A 19,213-nucleotide genomic window follows, 5' to 3' on the forward strand; every position below is an offset into this window, starting at 1 on the left:
TCAGATGATATACTTTGTGAATTTCTCTGAGAAATACAGGCAGGAGTACCATGGAGTCTGTCTTAAACAGCAGTTACAATCTAAATTTAGCATGGGATGTGAAAATCACGTATAGTCAAAGTAAGCCATGAAAAGTGCTTACAAAGGTGCACACATAGGAAACTGATGTAGTATCTCTCACAAATCCACTGTTTCCTCTACCACAAAGAGATTGCTGTTTCTTTGGTTGAGCACTAGATGGAGGTAGCTGGCTTATGCCTGGGGTCATGCGGTATCTTTAGATCTTAGAATCATTCTCAGCCCAGTTAAGATAATCATACTATGAGACGCATACCCAAACCCAAAGTTGACTAAGGGCCTGGCAGATTCATGCCTCCATTTCATGCTAACTCCAGGGCATATTATCACTGACAAAAACAGTAACAGTCACCTCCACTATTTAAATAGCTGTCTTTTCTTTCTTTTGGTGGCTTGTGTAAACTAAGTTAAATGTGTACATGAAGTGACTCCACCTTATAATATTTCTCAAAATCTATGACCACTGCCTTTCCCACCTGCTTTTGCTAAACATCTGGGAGAACTAGGTGTACTCCATCGTAAGGCACGGCCAACAGCAAGGTAAGAGCTGTTAAGAACATAAGAGAAGATAATAGATCCTAAGAACAGAGGTATAAACGACCAGTAACAAGCTTCTACATCAAAAGTGTCAATAGAGCCAGGACGAATAATTAACAAGACTAAAATAAGGAATTCTCAACACTTGTCAGAAGAGTTCAGCTTGGAAATTCAAAGGGCTCATGGAAGAGCCTATGGATCTAATAACCAGAAAATGCCAGAGAAAGAAAAGTGACAATCGTACACAATTTTATAATCTCAAGAAAAAAAGAAAAATGCAAAATAATTAAAGAGAATGTGTACATATATTCAACAGGACATGATTTGGAATTTTTTTAGGACTGCTTTTTTGAGAAACTATAACAATATTTACGAGACTCGTGAAAAGGCAGGGGGAAGATATACCAGTCAATCACTTACTTCCAGCACAGCTGAGAGGGCCAGGGCCCCTACTTGTCTCTTCTCCCGGGCCCTCTGGGAGCACCACTCCACTCTAAGGAATCAAACGCTGGGAAAGCCTCACCTCTGGCTCAGGCAATCCCTAGACCCTGAAACAGCTAACCTGGCTTTGCTTTCATTCTCCTTATGCGTTTGACCTCTTCTTTCACTTCATTTCTGAAAACTGCTATTATGGTTCCCAACAATTTCTGTCTGTATCTGAATGGCCCCACCCAAAATTCATCTTTTTCTTCTTACAGGGCACATGGCCACCAGCTATACTAGGTGTAGCCGTATGATGTGCGTTTCGGTGAATTATATAGAAAAGTGACAGTGTAATTTCTAGGCCATTTCCAACTTAAAATTAACTGTTCTCTCATGACTCTGGTTTTTCCCCTTCCCAAGGACCAGGATACAGATGTGGACAAAATCCCCTTACAACTATCTGCCTAAGAGATGGCAGATCCACACAGTGGAAGGACTTGTTAGTCCTATGAGAGAGAAATAAACTGCTTTCTATATTGTGCTACTGCATTTTGGGACTCACATTGTAGCAGGTCAACCTTTACCTAATACACCATTTCAAATTAACTTTTATCAGCAAGTAAGAGACTGCATCAAGGTATGCAGCCTTAATATTTACTTGCAAAATTGCCAAACAAAACCAAAGAAACACTAAACCAATGGAGAATTCTCATCTTGGAGAATCTAAATGACCATGTTTACCTGCCAGAGTTCTGCCGAGGCCAGCCAGCTGGTCTTTGGTCAAGTGAAGCTGAGCTGCCACACACAGAGCTTGCTGCCAGCTGCCGCAAGCCAGAAAGGCGCCGAGAGCTTTCTCGTGGGCACCGCAGCGAGCAAACACGAGCCCGGCTGGCTCCTGGAGGTGCTCCTGAAGCAGGTGTTCCCCATAAGCAATGCTGATGTCCTGTGACAAGAGGAGTTGGAGGGTCAGGGAGGAAACGTGACAACTATTTTTTGAACTTCCAGCGTAGGCTGCCTCGGTCATTATACTTGAAACTCCCTGGAATTACTTAGAAAAACCCAGTGGTTGACCAGTGAATTTAATCTTTCTTCCTTCAAAAACTTACTGAGGGTGTGCCATTTATTCACTCAACAAATAATTACTGAGTACTATTCAGGGCAGTGGGAGTAAAACAGCAGTACAAAAAATTATATCAAACAAGAAAAAAAAACAAACAATAACAAGAACCACCGAGTTCCTGCCCTTGTGGTGAAAGAGAATGGACTTATAAACACAATATGGTCTACAACATAATGGCAGACAGTGGTAAAGGGACAGAGAGGGATGGGAGTGCTATTTCAGAGGGCTGTGAGGAAACGAAGCCGTGGGAAGAGTGTGGGGAGAGTGTTCCAGGCCAAGAGCACAGAAAGCACCACGGCCATCGGGCAGGAATGGCCATGGGATATACAGGAAGGAGAAACAAGAAGGCTGGTGTGACTGAAGCAGAGCACAGGAGAGGAACAATGAAAGTGAGAGCAAAGAGGCAGCCACAGGCCAAATTCTCTATTCCTCAGGCTCAGTATTAGGCAGGGAAACAGGAATATAACAGAGTCCCTGCCCTTAAGGGAACCCAGAGCCTGGTGGGGGTGACAAATCAGCAGACTGATAAATACCATCACCAAGGTAAGAATGACGTGCTCTGGGAGCTTAGTGTTTGGTACCTCATCCAAGAATAGCTTTCTGGCAGAGGAGACTCAAGAGTTCACAAGTACAAAGAGAGCTAAAGGAAGGGGGAGGGAGAGGGCTGGCAGAGGCCAGATCACAGAAAGACGCGTGCAATCTGTGGATAAACTGAAAACGGTGGTGACAACAGCACAGGCTCCACATCCCAGTTCAGCCATTTCATGTCCCAGGTTCTTAGGAAAGTTGTTTCCTCATTTGAAAATTGTGCACAATACCTATCAGGTTGTTGTGAGAATTAGCACATCGGCCAAGCATCTGGCATGCGAGAAAAGCTAAACAGATGTTTGTTTAAACAAACAAACCAAACTTTCTCCCTTCATCCCGAAATACATAGAAAAGATCAGCACTAGTCAGGAAGATGCAGGATGATGTGTGAGGCTGGGCTGGAAGGGGACGGGATGGAAGCTGCCATGGTATTCCCGACAAGGAACCAGGGACAACTCCCAGGTTTCCAGCCTGGACAAGTTGTTCAGAAGAGGGACAGGTCCAGGCCATTCTCCTAGATAAGGAGCTCAAGATGAGGCTAGTTAGTCTGAAGACAAACCGTGAAACCAAGGACAGTGTCAGGGACTCAGGATCCTCACCATCTTCCCACTAACACACAAAGCAAAATCACAAGAGCCTCGTTTCACATGCTACACACCTTGTACTGCTGCGAGTCTGGTGGATATAACTTCAGAGCTTCGTTATACAAGTTTTTATCTTTTATTAAGTTTAAGCATTCTGGGAAGTACTCTGGTCCTGCAGGAATAAGATTCATACACACAAAAGCTTAAGACGTGGGAAGTACAATGGATTTCATTTCTACCAATGGTCCCTACACAAAGTCAACAAGGGACCTTTTCAAGACCTGCATAATCAGAGCATCTAGAGAACGGAATCCAGGAATGTGAATTTTAATGAGCACTACTGCAGATTCTCAGGTATGAGAAGCACTAATTGGGATCAGAGTTCTACTTAAAAGGAATTTTTACACTACCCCCGATAAATGACCATCCAGCCCAGTGTTTTCTCAACCTCCTTAGTAAGAATTACCTGGGAAGTGTCTTAACCATACACACACCTGAGTCCTATTCCAGACCAGATGAATCAGATTCTCTGAGGAAGCCAGAAGCTGAATGCTTAACAAGCACCCCAAGGACTCTTGTCCCCGTCTCAGCCCTCAGGGAAGAGTCACAACTGCTGAAGCCAGAGGCTCCAGCACGGGTCAGGGACGGGGTGAAGCAGAATGCCTGGCACTGTGCTGGTTCTACTCCATCACTGCCAATCAAACCTGTGTCTCTCAGGGCACTGCTGGTGGGCATGGCCACTCACTCAGACAAGCTGGGTTTCCTTCCAGTGTTTGCAAACACCATGAGAAGTGTGAATTATCAACCAATTCTGAGTTTGAGACACAGAAGTGAATTTCGAAGGTGATCTCTCAACTCAAAAGGATCTGCTCTATCTTCTTAGCTATGGAGCTCCTCCAGTTCGTTCAAAGACATCCACTTTACCCTTAGCTTTTCCAAACATGATGAAAATAAGGTGCACAGACATAACTTAACATTTTCAGGTGTGGAAATTGAAATCAGTCTATCCAAACTAACATTTGATTTCAGTTTATACCCTGACTACTTCCAAAGAATATCTGAAGTAGAAATAAACACATGCATCCTCGCACTTACCACATTTGCTGAGGTGGCCAATGGCTTTTTCATATCGTTTTAAGTATTTGTCTATTGTGAACCGCTGATAATTCGTTTCCATTTTCTTAAGTGTATTAAGAAATGGAAGATATTCTTTGGGATCCTAAAAATTTAAAGAAAAAATTTTTTTTAAAAAGGAGGACTTTATTGCTTATGATTATACTTACTTACATAAAAAAAATATGGTAATTAGAGCAATAAACCCAAGGCTATGTCATTTAAAAATATGTACTAAATTAATTATATATAATTATATATAGTCAAACAACATAAAATAACTTTTGGTAAAAATGCTTTAACATATGGGCATTAATAGTTTTCACTCAGAATAATAATGACTAATTCTTAGCTAAGTCCCATAATAGTCACTTATTTCATAGATTAATAAGGAAAATAAGGTTTCAATTCAGAAAATATTCAACAAATGCATCTAAGTTTCTCTTAAAAGTGCAAGGCATTGTGCTTGGAGCTGTTTTCCTGACATCTCGTGCCCTCCATTTGCAAAGATCAAGTGCTAAAGCAAAGGTAAAGTTACACTGGGTTGGACACAAAACCTTGAGGCCCTGCCAACCAAGTTTTTACTGACACTGATCATCGCAGCTCTGTGCCATGCTATGCCATCTTTTCTTCTTAACAAGCTGCTTCCTATTCTTAATTCAATTTCAATGGGCAGACAAGATGAATGCACATAATAACAATACAGAAGAAAAACCAAGAGAGTAAATAATTAAATGCTCATGTATGTGATGTAGAGGATAACTACAGGCCAAAACATTCAATCAACAAACGTAGTAAGAATCTGTATGTACAAAGGATGCAATATAACCCTTATCCTCAGGAAACTTACAATCTAGTAGAGGAGACAGGCTGATATGCAGGGTGGCATGGGGTGCCACAGAAGCACAAGTGAAGGCCACCTCATCCAGTCCCTGAGTGCTGGGCAGGGAGGAAAGTATGGCTTACTGAAAAAATGCCACCTGGGCATGCTTCAACCAAGATGAGTGAGACTCAGCCAGGTGAATAGAGAGCGTGAGTGGTGGAAGGCCCTGGGCCCATGAGAGAGAGAAGTAATGCTACCTGCAAAAGTATGTGGCAGATGGGAAACAAAAGTCCTGCCTTGCCTCTACTGCAGAAAGAAAGGGATAACGTCAAGAAATGAGATCAGAGAGATAAACAAAGACCAAGACTATGGAAGGATTTCTAAGTATTATGACTTCTGAACTTTACGGGCAGTGGGGAGCCCATGAAGGATTTTGAGCAGAGGAATGAAGGACCAAATTTTCCTCTTTGGTAAGAGCAAAAAAAAGGAATGATAGGGGATGAAACTGAGGCTGCAAAAAAAAAAAAAGATTAAAAATGTGTCAACCAGGGGTGCTCATACTTTTTGACTGTAGCATCCTAAGGTGGAACAAGGGGCCTCAAACCTTTCCATTCTCCAGGTTCCCAATTTCCACTGGGAAAAAGAGCTACATGATAGAACTGGACTGGAATATGAATCATTTGTTACAGTTCCTTTGTAAGAGGAGAATTTGTTCACACATATACCTGTCATCTTAAAAACAACCAAGTAATCTTATTTCACTTGCTCAATCTAGCAATCAGAACACTTTGATAAGGCCAGAGTAGCGACGGAGAATGCACTTGGAAGCATGGGACCTGGAGACTCACAGAGCTGCCTCCCGGCCGTATGGGATGTACTCCCGGCAGTAACAGCAAACCTAATACTGCACTATCGGGAGCAGGCTTTCATACCACCGTGATCGCATAAACAAAAACAAGAAATACGTAAAGTAGTAACTCCACATACCTTCTGTGATTTCTCAGCTACCATGAGGACCAAATCAAAGTCATAGGTTCCAAGAGAATGATCATATAATTCATTAACATCTACCAGGAGCAGCAAATACTTCAGGGCCTCTTCAGCACTCACAGCCTCAGGAACAGGTGGAGTATTTCCTGTCCGTGTGTAAAAAACAAAGTAAATACTTAGCCATAGAAAAGAATAAAACAATACCATTTGCTGCAACATGGATGGACCTGGGGATTGTCGTTCTAAGTGAAATAAGCCAGAAAGAGAAAGAAAAATCCCGTATGATATCACTTACATGTGGAATCTAAAAAAAAAAAGACACAAATGAACTTATTTACAAAACAGAAACAGACTCACAGACATAGAGAACAAAGTTATGGTTACTGGGGGGAAGGGGTGGGAAGGGATAAACTGGGAGCTCAGGATTTGCAGATACTAAGCACTATATATAAAATTGATAAACAACAAGTTTATACTGTATAGCACAGGGACATATATTCAATATCTTGTAGTAACCTATAATGAAAAAGAATATGAAAGTGAACATATGTATGTGTATGTATGAAACATTATGCTCTACACCAGAAATTGACACATTGTAAACTGACTATACTTCAAAATAAATAAATAAATACAAATAAGAATTTAAAAAAGAAAAAAGAAAACACAATAGAACAGAACCATTTGGGGAAAAAAACCCACAGACCTAGCAACATAACCAAAAAGAACAACTTTTCCTGATGGGACTGGACACTAGATGAATATATTCTTTTGCAACTGCTTTATAGGGCATCAAAAAATTGACCCAGGTCTTAAGAGTGGCAACCAAAAGGCCACATGCTAAATCAGTGATGTGGCCCTGGTCCTGGTCAGTGTGATCTCCAGAAGACCAGAAGACCAATGTCACTCAAGGCCCCAATATACACCCTCTGTCAACAGGTCTCTACCTTGAAGCTCGTGGACCTTCTGCAGCACAATTTCCAGTTCTGGGGTTGTTTTCTTCACATGAGAGGTGAGTATTGATAAGCAGTACCTGAAGTAATAAGTGAAGAACACCAGAAAGAGAAGCGTGAGCAAGTTGAATAAAAACAACCACGTACTGCTATTAGTCACAGGATGCCAACCAGCGACAGCACACATACCTGTGAGGATTTATGTTCTCCATAGCTGCTCTCATAGTATCACAGATAAGGTCAACTTTTTTCTTCTCAGGATCACTGGACAGCTGGACAGTGCTGGTAGCTGGTGGAGGGTACATGGTCTTTGTAACATCCTCTTCTCTAAGAAGAAACGTGTATTAAAAGGTCACTAACTGAACACATGTCCCAGCTATCAAACTACTAACATATACGCAGGAGTGCTGATGAGATAATAAATAAAAATGGCTTTTGGAAAACTGTTTAATTATAAAATATTCATACAAGGTAAAAAATGGAGAAACTTACTGAGAAATGGAAACATGTCCACAAAAGACTTGTACAGTAATGTTTATGTATGTTATATTCTTACGGCCCCAAACTGAGTACAGTCCAGGTGTCCATCCACGAGAGAATGAATAAACAAACGACAGTATATTTAAACTGTGGCATACTACTGAACGATAAAAAAGAATAAACTAGTGATACAAGCAAAAACATGGATGAATCTCAAGACAACACACTGAGTGAAAGAAGTTTTATTTACACAGAAGAGTAAATACAATATAATTCCATTTATACAAAGTTCCTGAACAGGCAAAACTGATGTATGGTGAAAACTCAAGAAAGTGGTTGCCTCAAGGGTGGGGCCAGGGACTGAATGAGAAGGGATTTGGGGGAACTCTCTGAGGGGAAGGAAATGTTCTCTTATCTTGATGGGGGTTCGGGTTACATGGAAGTACACATCTGTCAAAATTCACCAAATGGCACATTTATAATCTGTGTATTTCACTATAGATAAATTTGACCTGCGGGAAAACTTTGTACACAAAGAATATATTCTAGTTAATACTATGCAAGGTACAGTACTGACAGGTAGAGGGGACTGATGTGTACAATTAGCTTGAAATTTGTCTGAAAAAAGATGAATGGTGGATGGACAGATGGTAGATAGTGATAAAGCAAATACAGAAAACATGAACCGTAGAATCCAGTACAGGATGCCTACTGGACAATTCTCTCAACTTTCCTATATGTTTGAAAATTTTCATTAAAAATATAGAAAAAAAGTCGTCGCAGAAAAAGAAACCACTTGATTTCAATTTCCTAAGAGAAATAGTTTTGTATGTACAGCTAAAATAAAGCCAAATAGTAATTCTAAAAGACATGTTTTAAAGCCTTACTTTTTTAAATAGGCTGTTTTAAAAGGGAAAAGAGTAAAAACCTAGTACACGTGGCATGTAAGAGTCACAGAGATTTAAAAAAATATTGAACAGCAAGATTTTCTCCTCTAGCCATTTATCTGTCTAATTTCCTTAATCAGAAGAGAGAAAATTACAGATATGATACTCATTAATTATTCAAAATACTTACTTCAATTCTGTGAAAAACAAGTTAATATGATTTACAGAATCTATCTGCCTTATGAAGGTTTCCACATTTTCAAGAAACACCTACCCAGAAAAAAGATAAAAAAAGGATAAAACATTTTAGTTCAAATCATACTAGTTCAAGCATAAAGTAAGCTAGGGTAAGTATCAGACTTAGTCACCTTAGGGTTATGATCATGAATCAGATTGAGATTAATTCTCAGTTTTCTCATGCATTCAAATGCTTCTTTAAACATAAGTCTGTGAAGAGACAGAATGGAGAGAAAGGTCATTTCACAAAAAACTAAGCTCCATGGACCCAGCATATCTTCATTATGATACAGTGACTAACTCCCAAGTGTCAAACAACTACTACTGGATTTCCACCCTGAAATCAGAGAATGAAAAAAGTCAGGTATCAGGTTCATTGATCTTCTTAAAAGTTGTGGTTTAGTTATCATGGCTGGCTGAGGACTATGTGCCCACATACACACAAAGGAAAATCCTCATGGAACTTAGGTCTACTTTCTTTTTTAACAAAACATTAAAAAAGATCTATCCAATATAGAGTTTCCCCCAAACAGATTCAAACGATGGATCATTTCCTTCGTAACAGTGGCTGAGACATTTTGGGGTCACAGGTCCCTTTGTTTATGTCTGCTGAAAGCCTTGGACCTTCTGCTTGGATAAATACACAGAGACACAGACTAGTGCACAATTTGCCTGAATTCAGAGGCCATCTAAAGCCCTGTGGATCCCCTTTAGACTAGGACATCCTGTTTTATATGATGAATTTCATGATTCTTTCTGCCGGAGTGTCTATTAGATGATATTACATGATATTAGAATCAAAGTGTGAAAAAGTAGAGCCTCTGAGAACCTGACTGAAGACATCTGTAATGAAGGTTTTTCAGACTTCAAAGTTTTAAAAATTTTAATAGGATACCTGCTGTCTTCATGTATAAGTCATAGCAATAAGCAAACCAGTCATATACATGGTACTTACTTGTCCAACCACTTCCGAATTTGAGCTAAAACCAGGGCTCGATGATAAACAACTTCTAAGTTTCCCCTTGGCATCTTAAAATAAATAAATCAAACAAATGACATTTTTAATTAAATAGAAAAAATTTAAATGCCTAGGATACACAATTTAACCTAACTCTTCTTAGAGAACTAACACAACACTGCAAAACGAGCACACACTTAGCAAAATCTCATTGTGTTCAATACTTACTTGTGACTTTCAAGAGAAACTTCCCTTTAGCCCTACCGGGCAGAGCCTGTGCTAAAACTCCTTTGCAAAAAGCGAACAGAGAACTTAGAAAGGAAAGGCATATAATAAATTATTACAAATGAAAAGAGAGCCTAAACTATGATCCGCAAGAATTCTGCTTGGTTTTTACTGCCGAATGACACATAGAAACACTGCCGAAAAAAACTGACTTTACCTGTAATATAAGCTTTGTGTCCTGGGGCACAACAGTGACAATGCGTGAGCCCCTCTCCACCTTCCGCAGAGATTCCCCATTAGAAACGTGGCTGCTGCTCAGGCCTGCCTGTAACGCTAAAGACACCACAGGCTAAGCCTTAAGAATCACTGTCACAAGCTATACACTCCATTGTCTGAAGCAGAAGAAAGCAATTAACAACCAGGCTGCACTGCTCTCCCACTCAGCCTCCAGACCACCAGCATTTCTGATAAACAATCTCATCCCAGGATCGTGCCGTCTCTCAGAGCCCTCATGCATATCCACATACACAACTTCTCAACTGACATGGAAAACAGAGGAAGGAATAGGCAGCTTCTCTAGGTCTTAGCATTAACAGTACACTATGATCATGTCAGTGAAGGAGTTCCTGTTTCCAAGTTAGAAGCAAAGAAAATAAGTGGGCTTTAAAAAAAAAATAAGAAAACACACACATACAGTGGGGTAGGGGGCGTGGAATAGAAGAAAAAAAATGTAGCTGATTTCCTATAAACCATGAGATGGAGTCCTTCAGATGTACAATGGAAGGTGACCATAATGAGAAAAGGAAGATTACAAAGAAGCTAGAGCACATTGCCAGTCTGGTATCTACATGGTAACTTAAAGTAAAATATTAGTTATATAAGAAAATTTCCTGAAAATTTTTTGTTTATTTTAGGATGTGCTGCTTAAGGAAGGACCTCCTTCTCCTTGCTGACTGGTGTGGAATGATTTAACTGAGATAGTACGTTGAGATTAGGAGCTAAGTAAGGGAACTTGAAAAGTTTTCTCCAGTCAAGGACTCTATAACAAAAATCCAAAGTAGGTGACACACTTAAAAGTCATCAAGACTTCAAAGAACAAATGACAGTAGAAAAGGGACTAGTTTCTATTTTACATACTGAAAACTTACTTTTAAATGAAGCATCTCTCAGGCAAAAACAATGGCAGGTATGAGAATGGGTTGTCAACAATAAAAACTCATTATATACCGCAAATGATGTGATATTTGAAGCAACCTATAAAAGGCCAGGGAGGCAAGGGGAAGAGTTAGCTTTACTACTTGGAGCCAACACTGAAAAAGATCCAGCACCAAAACAAGCCTTGATACCTCAGTGTCATTGATGAAAAAGCGACATCTGTCAGTCAGACCAAGGATACATTCCTACAAAGAAAAAAAATTTGAAATTACAACAATTCTAACCAAACTAGTTAAACTTGAATTTCCTATTACATAGTTCAATTTCACATCTAAGTCCTTGTAATCAGGACTGAATACAGATGCCTAAGGTGTGCCTGGTCCAGTTCAAGATGGAGTATGATGCCATCTATTTCACCAGCAAGCCCTGCCATTTCTATCACCTACATATGTCTCAAATATATCACATTTCAGTCTCTCACTGCCTCCATTCCAACAGTCACTTCCACCCTCCCACCTTTCAACCTACTCTCCATTGGACAGCCAGAATAACCTTTCAAAGCATGAAACACATTGCATTACTTCCTGATTAAAATCATCAATTTCCCAACCTTTGTTATACTAGCAAATCCACTCCTTCCTGTGGCTTATCACTAAGGCTCAGCCATTACTTCCATGAGGTTTCTTAAATAAGCTGAGCTCTTGCTAAGCTCACAGTACGTACAGTTTCTCCTCCCTGGAACACTCTCCCTTTCTCAGATAGCTTTCTTTCTCTTCACAGCTCAGCACACACACCACCACCTCAGAGAGGCTTTCCCGGAACACCAAAAGGAGGTCTCCCCATCCTCACAGCTACCATCCATAATCAGCCCCAAATACCTCACTATTCTCTGCCATTACATCCTGGTCACTTCCTTTCTTCTCCTGTCAGAGGGGATAACCATACCCGTACTGATAGATTAAAAATTCTAGAAGAGCAGGAATTAGTCAGCTGTTTTGTTTTGTCCACTGTAACCTACCACCTGCCACAATTACAGGCATTCTAAATATTTGAAGAATGATAACCTACTGAATACTAGTTTCAAGATTACATTTCTGTTGTCCCCAAAAAGTACTTCTAAAACTAACTTTGAATGTTTTATATAACTGTGGATAAAAGTCTGCTAATTACATTTTTCTATTTTTGAATTTATACCTCCAAGGAAAGGAATCAACTAACTACTACATGCCAGGCAATCTTTTAATCCCATTTCACAGATGGAGAAGCTGAGGCTCAGAAAAGTAGATCACTTCTCATTGTTGCACTGAGATTTAGTGGAGACTCAGGTCCACCTCCAAAGCACACATTCTACCTAATGCTATCAGTTCCTGGGTCACTGCCCTAAGTGGTAAATTTTTCTGCCTCGTGTTCACTTACCTCTCCTCCAATCATGGCCAATTCAGTCTGTGTGCATGGATAAGGAAATTGAACAGGAACTCCACTAGGGTTCTTCCATGGTTCAACAGCCAGAGAGGGTGATTCTGCAGGATCGGCAGATAAGGTTTACAAGTTGCTGATTTGCTCTTTGTAAAAAAATATCCCATCAATACTTGTTAATTTAAATCACTTTCCAAACGTGTTTTGGAAATTCATTAGGGTACTCCAGTTCATTACAAGAGAAAATTTAGGTAGAATACATCTGATAATTCCACTCTATAGCTCAGGGTTTTCAGGGTAGTTATAAGACCTAATAATGTATCACTGAGAAGATACAAGTACATGTTTTTAAGAATTAAACATCTATGTAAGTCATAAACATGCCTTCCCAACATACTCACCCCAAAGGTACTTCAGTATCTGGCCACCAGCCACCTGCAATGCCACTGACTTGGTCTCGGAGCCGCAACACAGGCTGATTATGATCCCATCTACCGTCACAGATGAACTGACAAAAATAAAAAGAGGAGGGGAGAAGGTGTGAACAGAACATTTTTCTCAAAAGTAAGGACATTTCACTGATTTTGCAAAATAGAAAAAGAAACAAGCAGTTTCCCTCTCCTGCACTGCCTATTTCAATACAACATACACATAATACACACACGCACATAAGTATATATATACTAACAGAGAAACTACTGTAAGTGCAAGCCCAGAAAAAGCAATTACCTGTCATGTGACACCATTTCCACAACGTCAATAAGCTAGGTGTCTACACTGTGAAGTCATCACTCCTATTCTGGCAGCAAATTTATACAATTTATTGCAACTTATTATAATTTACTGCCTTCATTTAGACCTGTATGACTCCAATAATCATTTCTGTCTTCTTTTTTTTTTTTTTTTTAACTTTTTTTAACTTTTTTTTTTTGGTAGGTTTGTCTGTTTATTTCTATTTGGAGGAGGTACTGGGAATTGAATCCCGGACCTCATGTATGTTAAGCAGGCGCTCTACCACTTGAGATATACCCTCCCCCTGCCATTTCTGTCTTCTTAAAATACAAGCTGTACTAAATAAAGCAGTGAATCTGTAGGAAAATAAGCACACTCAATATCTCTACCACTACCACATTCATCCACGGAAATCTCAGTATTCATTAATGAGAAGAGGGAAACCTGTTACTGCCATTACATTTTTTCCTGAGTCAATGAACCAAGAGTGGACATGTCTTAAACGAAGTGGCAGAGGTATTGATAAAAGCAAATGGTGCCAATCCGAACATTTATTCAAAGAGTTTTTAACCAATCTACAAAAAACCCAAAGTGCCCCAAATTTTGTGCGGATAAATTATCCGTATAAAGTTAAGGGAACAGACTCTGGAGCTACACTGGCTGAGACAGGATCCTGGCTCTACCTGTATTATCTCAAGCAACTGACAAACTGCTCTGTGCCTCAGCCATCTCAGCTGTAAAACGGGGACATCAGCAACAGATATTTCAGAGAGGTATTACAAGAAACAAGTGAATTAATATCAGAGAAGCACTTAGATGAGTACCTTTCACAACGCACAAGCTGTAGTAAATGTAAGCTAGTAAGAGCTGTAAGCTGACTGAAGGACTTTATAGTCCTCAAAGACATTAATATTTTGTATGAACAAAATAGTCTCTTTTGAGAAATGAAAGTCAAAGCACTAGAAATGTATTTTAAATGACTTCTCGTTTCCTTTACAGCAAATGAGATGATTGCATTGATCTTTACAAGTTAATGATAAAAAATTTCAATTTTTTGGACCTAAAGATGGTCATTCTAAGTGAAGCCAGAAAAGGAAAGAAAAAGACCATATGATATCACTTATATGTGGAATCTAAAAAAAAAAAAGAAAAGAAAAAAAGAACACTATGAACTCATCTACAAAACAGAAACAGACTCACAGACATAGTAAACAATCTTATGGCTACTGGGGAAAGGGGGTGGGAAGGGATAAACTTAGAAGTTTGAGATTTGTAAATACTAGCTAATATGTATAAAAATAGATTTAAAAAAACAAGTTTCTTGTATAGCACAGGAAACTATATTCAATATCTTGCAATAACCTTCAATAAGAGTATGAAAATGAATACATGTATGTATGTGCATGACTGGGACATTGTGCTGTACACCAGAAATTGACACATTGTAACTGACTGTACTTCAATTTAAAAAAAAAAGAAAAAAATTTCAAAATTGTAGTAGAAACTTGCATAATTTAGGCATTTCTAATGTAAATTGCTCAGTTTTTCAAAAGTAAACCCCTAGTTAAGTGTTCCATGTAGCTAGAACATATTCTGCATCCAGCATTCACAACAAGCTTTTTAAAATATGAAGCATTATCATTCAAAGATTAGACATTAATGACTACATTGGAATATGTTTTATGTATAAAATAAGGAAAGGTTCCTAATTTTGCAACGCTGTTCAGAATTTAAAGCTAACCAGTAGACCTTTAATTATATGTGACTCTGGAGATTAACATCAATGTTTGCCTACGGTGCCAAGTTTTGACACTGGAAACTGATGATTTCTCAGAGCTGTCCGGACAATGCTACCCACTGCACAACAGGGCTTGCTTAGAGAAAACAGCATTCTGAAGCCTGTTATGTGACAAAGATGCAGTCAGGAATCAAAATGAAACTCAGAGCGAGGGAGCAGTGAAATTTTGGCAAAGAAAAATTAAGGAGACTTTCTAGTAATAAATGCAGTCAAGTGCCAAACAGAATGTATAGAAGAAAAGGCTGGAAGAAATATTTTGAAGTCAAAATTAAATACATATTTACAGACCTTATAACTGATTTTAATAACTAACAAGGGTAATTAGAGTGGCTAACTCTCACAGGCTAATAATTATTCTGTTGAAATGGAAGTACAAGCCGAATTAAAATTTTTAACACATCTTAAAAATGTTTTGCCTCATCTACTGGTATTTGCCCTATTTATCACCACTTCTTGACGAATTTTAGTCTGTATTCTGACATGACTAGAAACTAGACTTACCCCTCTTGCCAAGTGTGTCTAACAAGAAAGCTATCGCCCCTCGACCCTGCTCACTAGAAGTCCAACACGTCCTAAGCTCACGAAAGACAGAAGCTTAACTCGACCAGCTTACTGGCACGGCGGACACAGGGAAGTGCTGCAGTACCTGATGCTCAGCTGTCCTTGCTCGCTGTCCGTCTCAGAAGGGGCCGCAGTCAGATGGTGAATGACGGACTGTGGGCTGCACTGACTGTGGCTCACAGCCAGGAAGACGTCTTCCTGAACCCAGGTGAGATGGTGGAGCTTCAGTGGGTTTACTTCTTCATCTTCACTATTCTCAAACTGGATTCTGTTTTAGATATTGAAGAATATCCAAGACATGAATAAACCTTTAATATCACTGAGTTTCCTGAATGAAGGAAGAATGAACCACCTTACACACAGCCAACTCCTATCATTTGGGGGCACAAAACCTGAGGTGATGCCCCATACGAGAAAAATCAAAAGTAATGTTTGCCTGGTTTAAGAATAGGTTTTTCTATTTATTTAAGATTAAGTTTCTTATTCTCTGAGATCTTTAGATTTGAAGAGAACACTTCAGGAAACTGAATACACAAAAAAATTACCTGCCCTAGGCCTTACACTAATAAAAACTCCAGAGGTTTTCCACTGTCACCACTTATCAGCATTCAAACCAGGATCCTGCAGATATTTGGGTCTTGATAAAACAGGTCCTTTCTTAAGCATCTCACATCAAAATAACTAAAGAGCTTGAAAAATGGTTTCTTCACCTCTGATGCCCTGCTTCTGTAGCATTTAAACAAGGCAGGAGGGCCCGTTCTGCCACCTCACACCGGAACTCACAATGGCTACTTCCTGTCTTTCAGCTCAAGCAGCACATCCTCAGCGTGTACTGAGGAAGCTGGCACCAGCCTGATCTTCCTCCTCAGTCCGCTCTTCCTGGACTCAGTCTCTCCACTGCACTCAGCTCCATGCAGGAGCAATCCCACCTCTGCTTCTGACACTCCTCTGCCCACTACACTCAACATTCTCAACCCTTCTTCGCCAATCCTAAACCTATCGCTTTTTCAAGGAGCAAGGCAGGTATTCACGCCCTTCATGAAATCTTTTAATTAGAGCTATCCTTCTCACAATTTTTTAAAAGCAAAACTATATTCTAAATTGCCTCACACTTTCTAGTTTGCTTTAAATCTGTCCTCACGTAAAATGGAATAATCCATGTAATGTTCTTTGAAAACTATTATTAAATAGACACCCTCCAAATCATACACTGGTTGGAAACTAATATTCATTTATTAAATATACTGCATATATTTAAGAAAAATTTTATTTGTTAAATTCAATTATTTATTCTATTCAGTTCACTAATCCTACTACTTTAGGAGTAAGTGCTCCTAGGAGACAAAGTAGTGTAGTAATTAAGAACGTGAGCTTATCAAATAGAAGAGGATCGAATCCTGGATTCTCAGAGAAGTGGCCTTAAAATTAATAATTCGGCTCCTGCGTTATTTTACAATGCTTATAGTGTACCTGAGATGCTCAATTATACCAAATCATTATAACATCGTTTCAATTAGAAAATGCATTCTGATTTCCAACCTGGGAGCCCAAAAACACAGTGACCGAAGGTTCTGCAGTGTGAGATGAGACAAAGACCGCATTTGGTCAGCCACATGGTAGCAAGGAATGCACTGCCAACACTCTGCTTTATCATCTCCATCTTTCCTATGTGATTTTCCCTGGAGAACTAAGGGCTATTGTGGGGTATGGGTTCTAGGTCAGCTTATGACTTATGCTCCATCGCCACCCATCAGCATATATGACATTCAGATATAGAGGTAACTGGCTTCCCCAACCAGACTGAAAAGCCAGAGCCCGGAAGTTGTATCTACTTCTTGTTCCACTCAGCAACAGGATACAATAATAACAGTTGGCTGAATTAAGGACTGAATGCTGGCTGCTTCTATTCCCAGAGGTCAGAGACAATTAAGAACAACGTACTTGTATCTCTTTTCCAGATGAGGTGTTGTAAGGGAAATTTTAAATCCATTTCCACCCACAGCTCCCAGTTTCACTGTAGGGTCTACACTTGGACTATCACCTAGAAAACACAAATGTAAATACTATCATAGTAAACTATACACATTTCCCTTATACGATGGGTACGGGGTCCTGCACTTAGTGTGTTCTAGAAGGTACTCCACTTTACAAATGAAGCAATCTAGAAAATAACCACGTATCACTCTCTTTATTAAGTTAAATCTCAGCCTATCTTTTAGCCTGAGAATTCAAAACATATTTGAAAACAAGGCTACCAGTACCATGTGCCAGTATAAATTAAGACACAATCACACAACTCACAAATTTCAGATTCTTCTAGTACATCAGGAAAACAACTAGAAACAGACAGCAATGGGACTGTGAAAGGACAACTAGATTAGAAGCTAAAGCACCTAAGTTGAGGTCCTCATCCATTCTTGCTCAAGTAATTTGCAAACCCTCTGGCATTCTGTTCCCTCATCTATAAAATAGGAAAGCTCCATCTCTGACACAGCTTCTAGGAAAGCTGTGAGATCTACTGAAAATATGTGCAGAGGCAATTAAAACTTTGTAAAACATGTTAAAGATGTAATGAAATACTATATTGTTTCTAGGGTTGAATATTCTTAAATTACTGACTCTTCAAGTTCAATAAAGCAAAAGGAATTGCTCTTACTAACCAGAGTAGGTTTGACACCCCCACCCCAAAACACCCACAAGCCAATTAAATATCACAGTAATCATTATATTAATATAAACATCAAAATTTTTGGAAACACTAGAGCTAAGGCAACACCAAACTATAATTTTCTTTTGTGTAGGAGGGAAATCTTGATAACAGTTTTCGAACATACCACATTTATAAACAGAAATCTGGTTACTGGCATCTAAGACAGCGAGGTCGTTGCTCTTTTTAGGGTGTGCACAGAACATGATTTGAGTCACGGGGTGTGGGAGCAGCAGTCGGTAGATGCACATGGGAGGTGGAACTACACTCTGCCGGAAGACTGTCACCAACACCCTGTCTGCACGTGAGAGAGAAAGAACAAGAAGGAGGATTAGACACATGGATGTTCAATTTGTAAAATAAGACATCTAGTATCCTAATAATGGTAGGAGAAAATATACAGCAATTCTTAAAAATAATTCCTGGTGTTTTTACCATGAAAAAGCTTAAACATCGTGTACGCAGGGCAGGGAAGTGTCAGGGCTCTGGACATGGCTGCCTATTGTCACCTCCAGGTCTAGAGCAGTCCCTCTCTGGGTCTGGAGGTTTCAGGTGCCAGGGACAAGGACAAGAAGGCCAAAAGGTCAAAGATCTACCTTTAAAGCTAGGCCGGCAACCAAGCCAGATTAAACCAAAATCCTTAAGAACGTCCCTATGCATGGGTTTGGTAATAAGGCACATCTGCTTAAGTCCTCGATACAGAACATGTGACTGCAGAGTCAGCATTATGACCACTACACAAACAGACGTTAGTACACCAACTCACACTGCACTCTTACATGCAAGTTTTCCTTTATGTCATCAGCAATAAATAAGTTGTCTATTCAGGTGACTGCTTCTCTCCCCAG

The 19,213-nt window shown here is 39.6% G+C and overlaps 1 protein-coding gene across 1 annotated transcript in view; it reads right to left on the minus strand.

Annotated features, from left to right (window-relative positions):
• The window catches only part of ELP1 (elongator complex protein 1), a 52,913-nt gene that overhangs the window by 16,970 nt on the left and 16,730 nt on the right, over positions 1-19,213 (minus strand). The window contains exons 12-28 of the mRNA XM_032478140.1: positions 18,493-18,663; positions 17,600-17,699; positions 15,744-15,926; positions 12,969-13,075; positions 12,568-12,671; positions 11,343-11,396; positions 11,145-11,250; positions 10,214-10,329; positions 9,769-9,842; positions 8,945-9,023; positions 8,767-8,846; positions 7,399-7,536; positions 7,204-7,289; positions 6,254-6,402; positions 4,426-4,549; positions 3,405-3,502; positions 1,780-1,981 (exon numbers count right to left, since the gene is read on the minus strand). Coding sequence (XP_032334031.1) covers positions 1,780-1,981; positions 3,405-3,502; positions 4,426-4,549; positions 6,254-6,402; positions 7,204-7,289; positions 7,399-7,536; positions 8,767-8,846; positions 8,945-9,023; positions 9,769-9,842; positions 10,214-10,329; positions 11,145-11,250; positions 11,343-11,396; positions 12,568-12,671; positions 12,969-13,075; positions 15,744-15,926; positions 17,600-17,699; positions 18,493-18,663 — 1,971 coding nt within the window. The remainder of the gene's footprint in view (positions 1-1,779; positions 1,982-3,404; positions 3,503-4,425; positions 4,550-6,253; positions 6,403-7,203; positions 7,290-7,398; positions 7,537-8,766; positions 8,847-8,944; positions 9,024-9,768; positions 9,843-10,213; positions 10,330-11,144; positions 11,251-11,342; positions 11,397-12,567; positions 12,672-12,968; positions 13,076-15,743; positions 15,927-17,599; positions 17,700-18,492; positions 18,664-19,213) is intronic.

The sequence above is a fragment of the Camelus ferus genome, chromosome 4, assembly GCF_009834535.1.
Source record: "Camelus ferus isolate YT-003-E chromosome 4, BCGSAC_Cfer_1.0, whole genome shotgun sequence".
In the NCBI taxonomy this organism is placed as follows: domain Eukaryota; kingdom Metazoa; phylum Chordata; class Mammalia; order Artiodactyla; family Camelidae; genus Camelus; species Camelus ferus.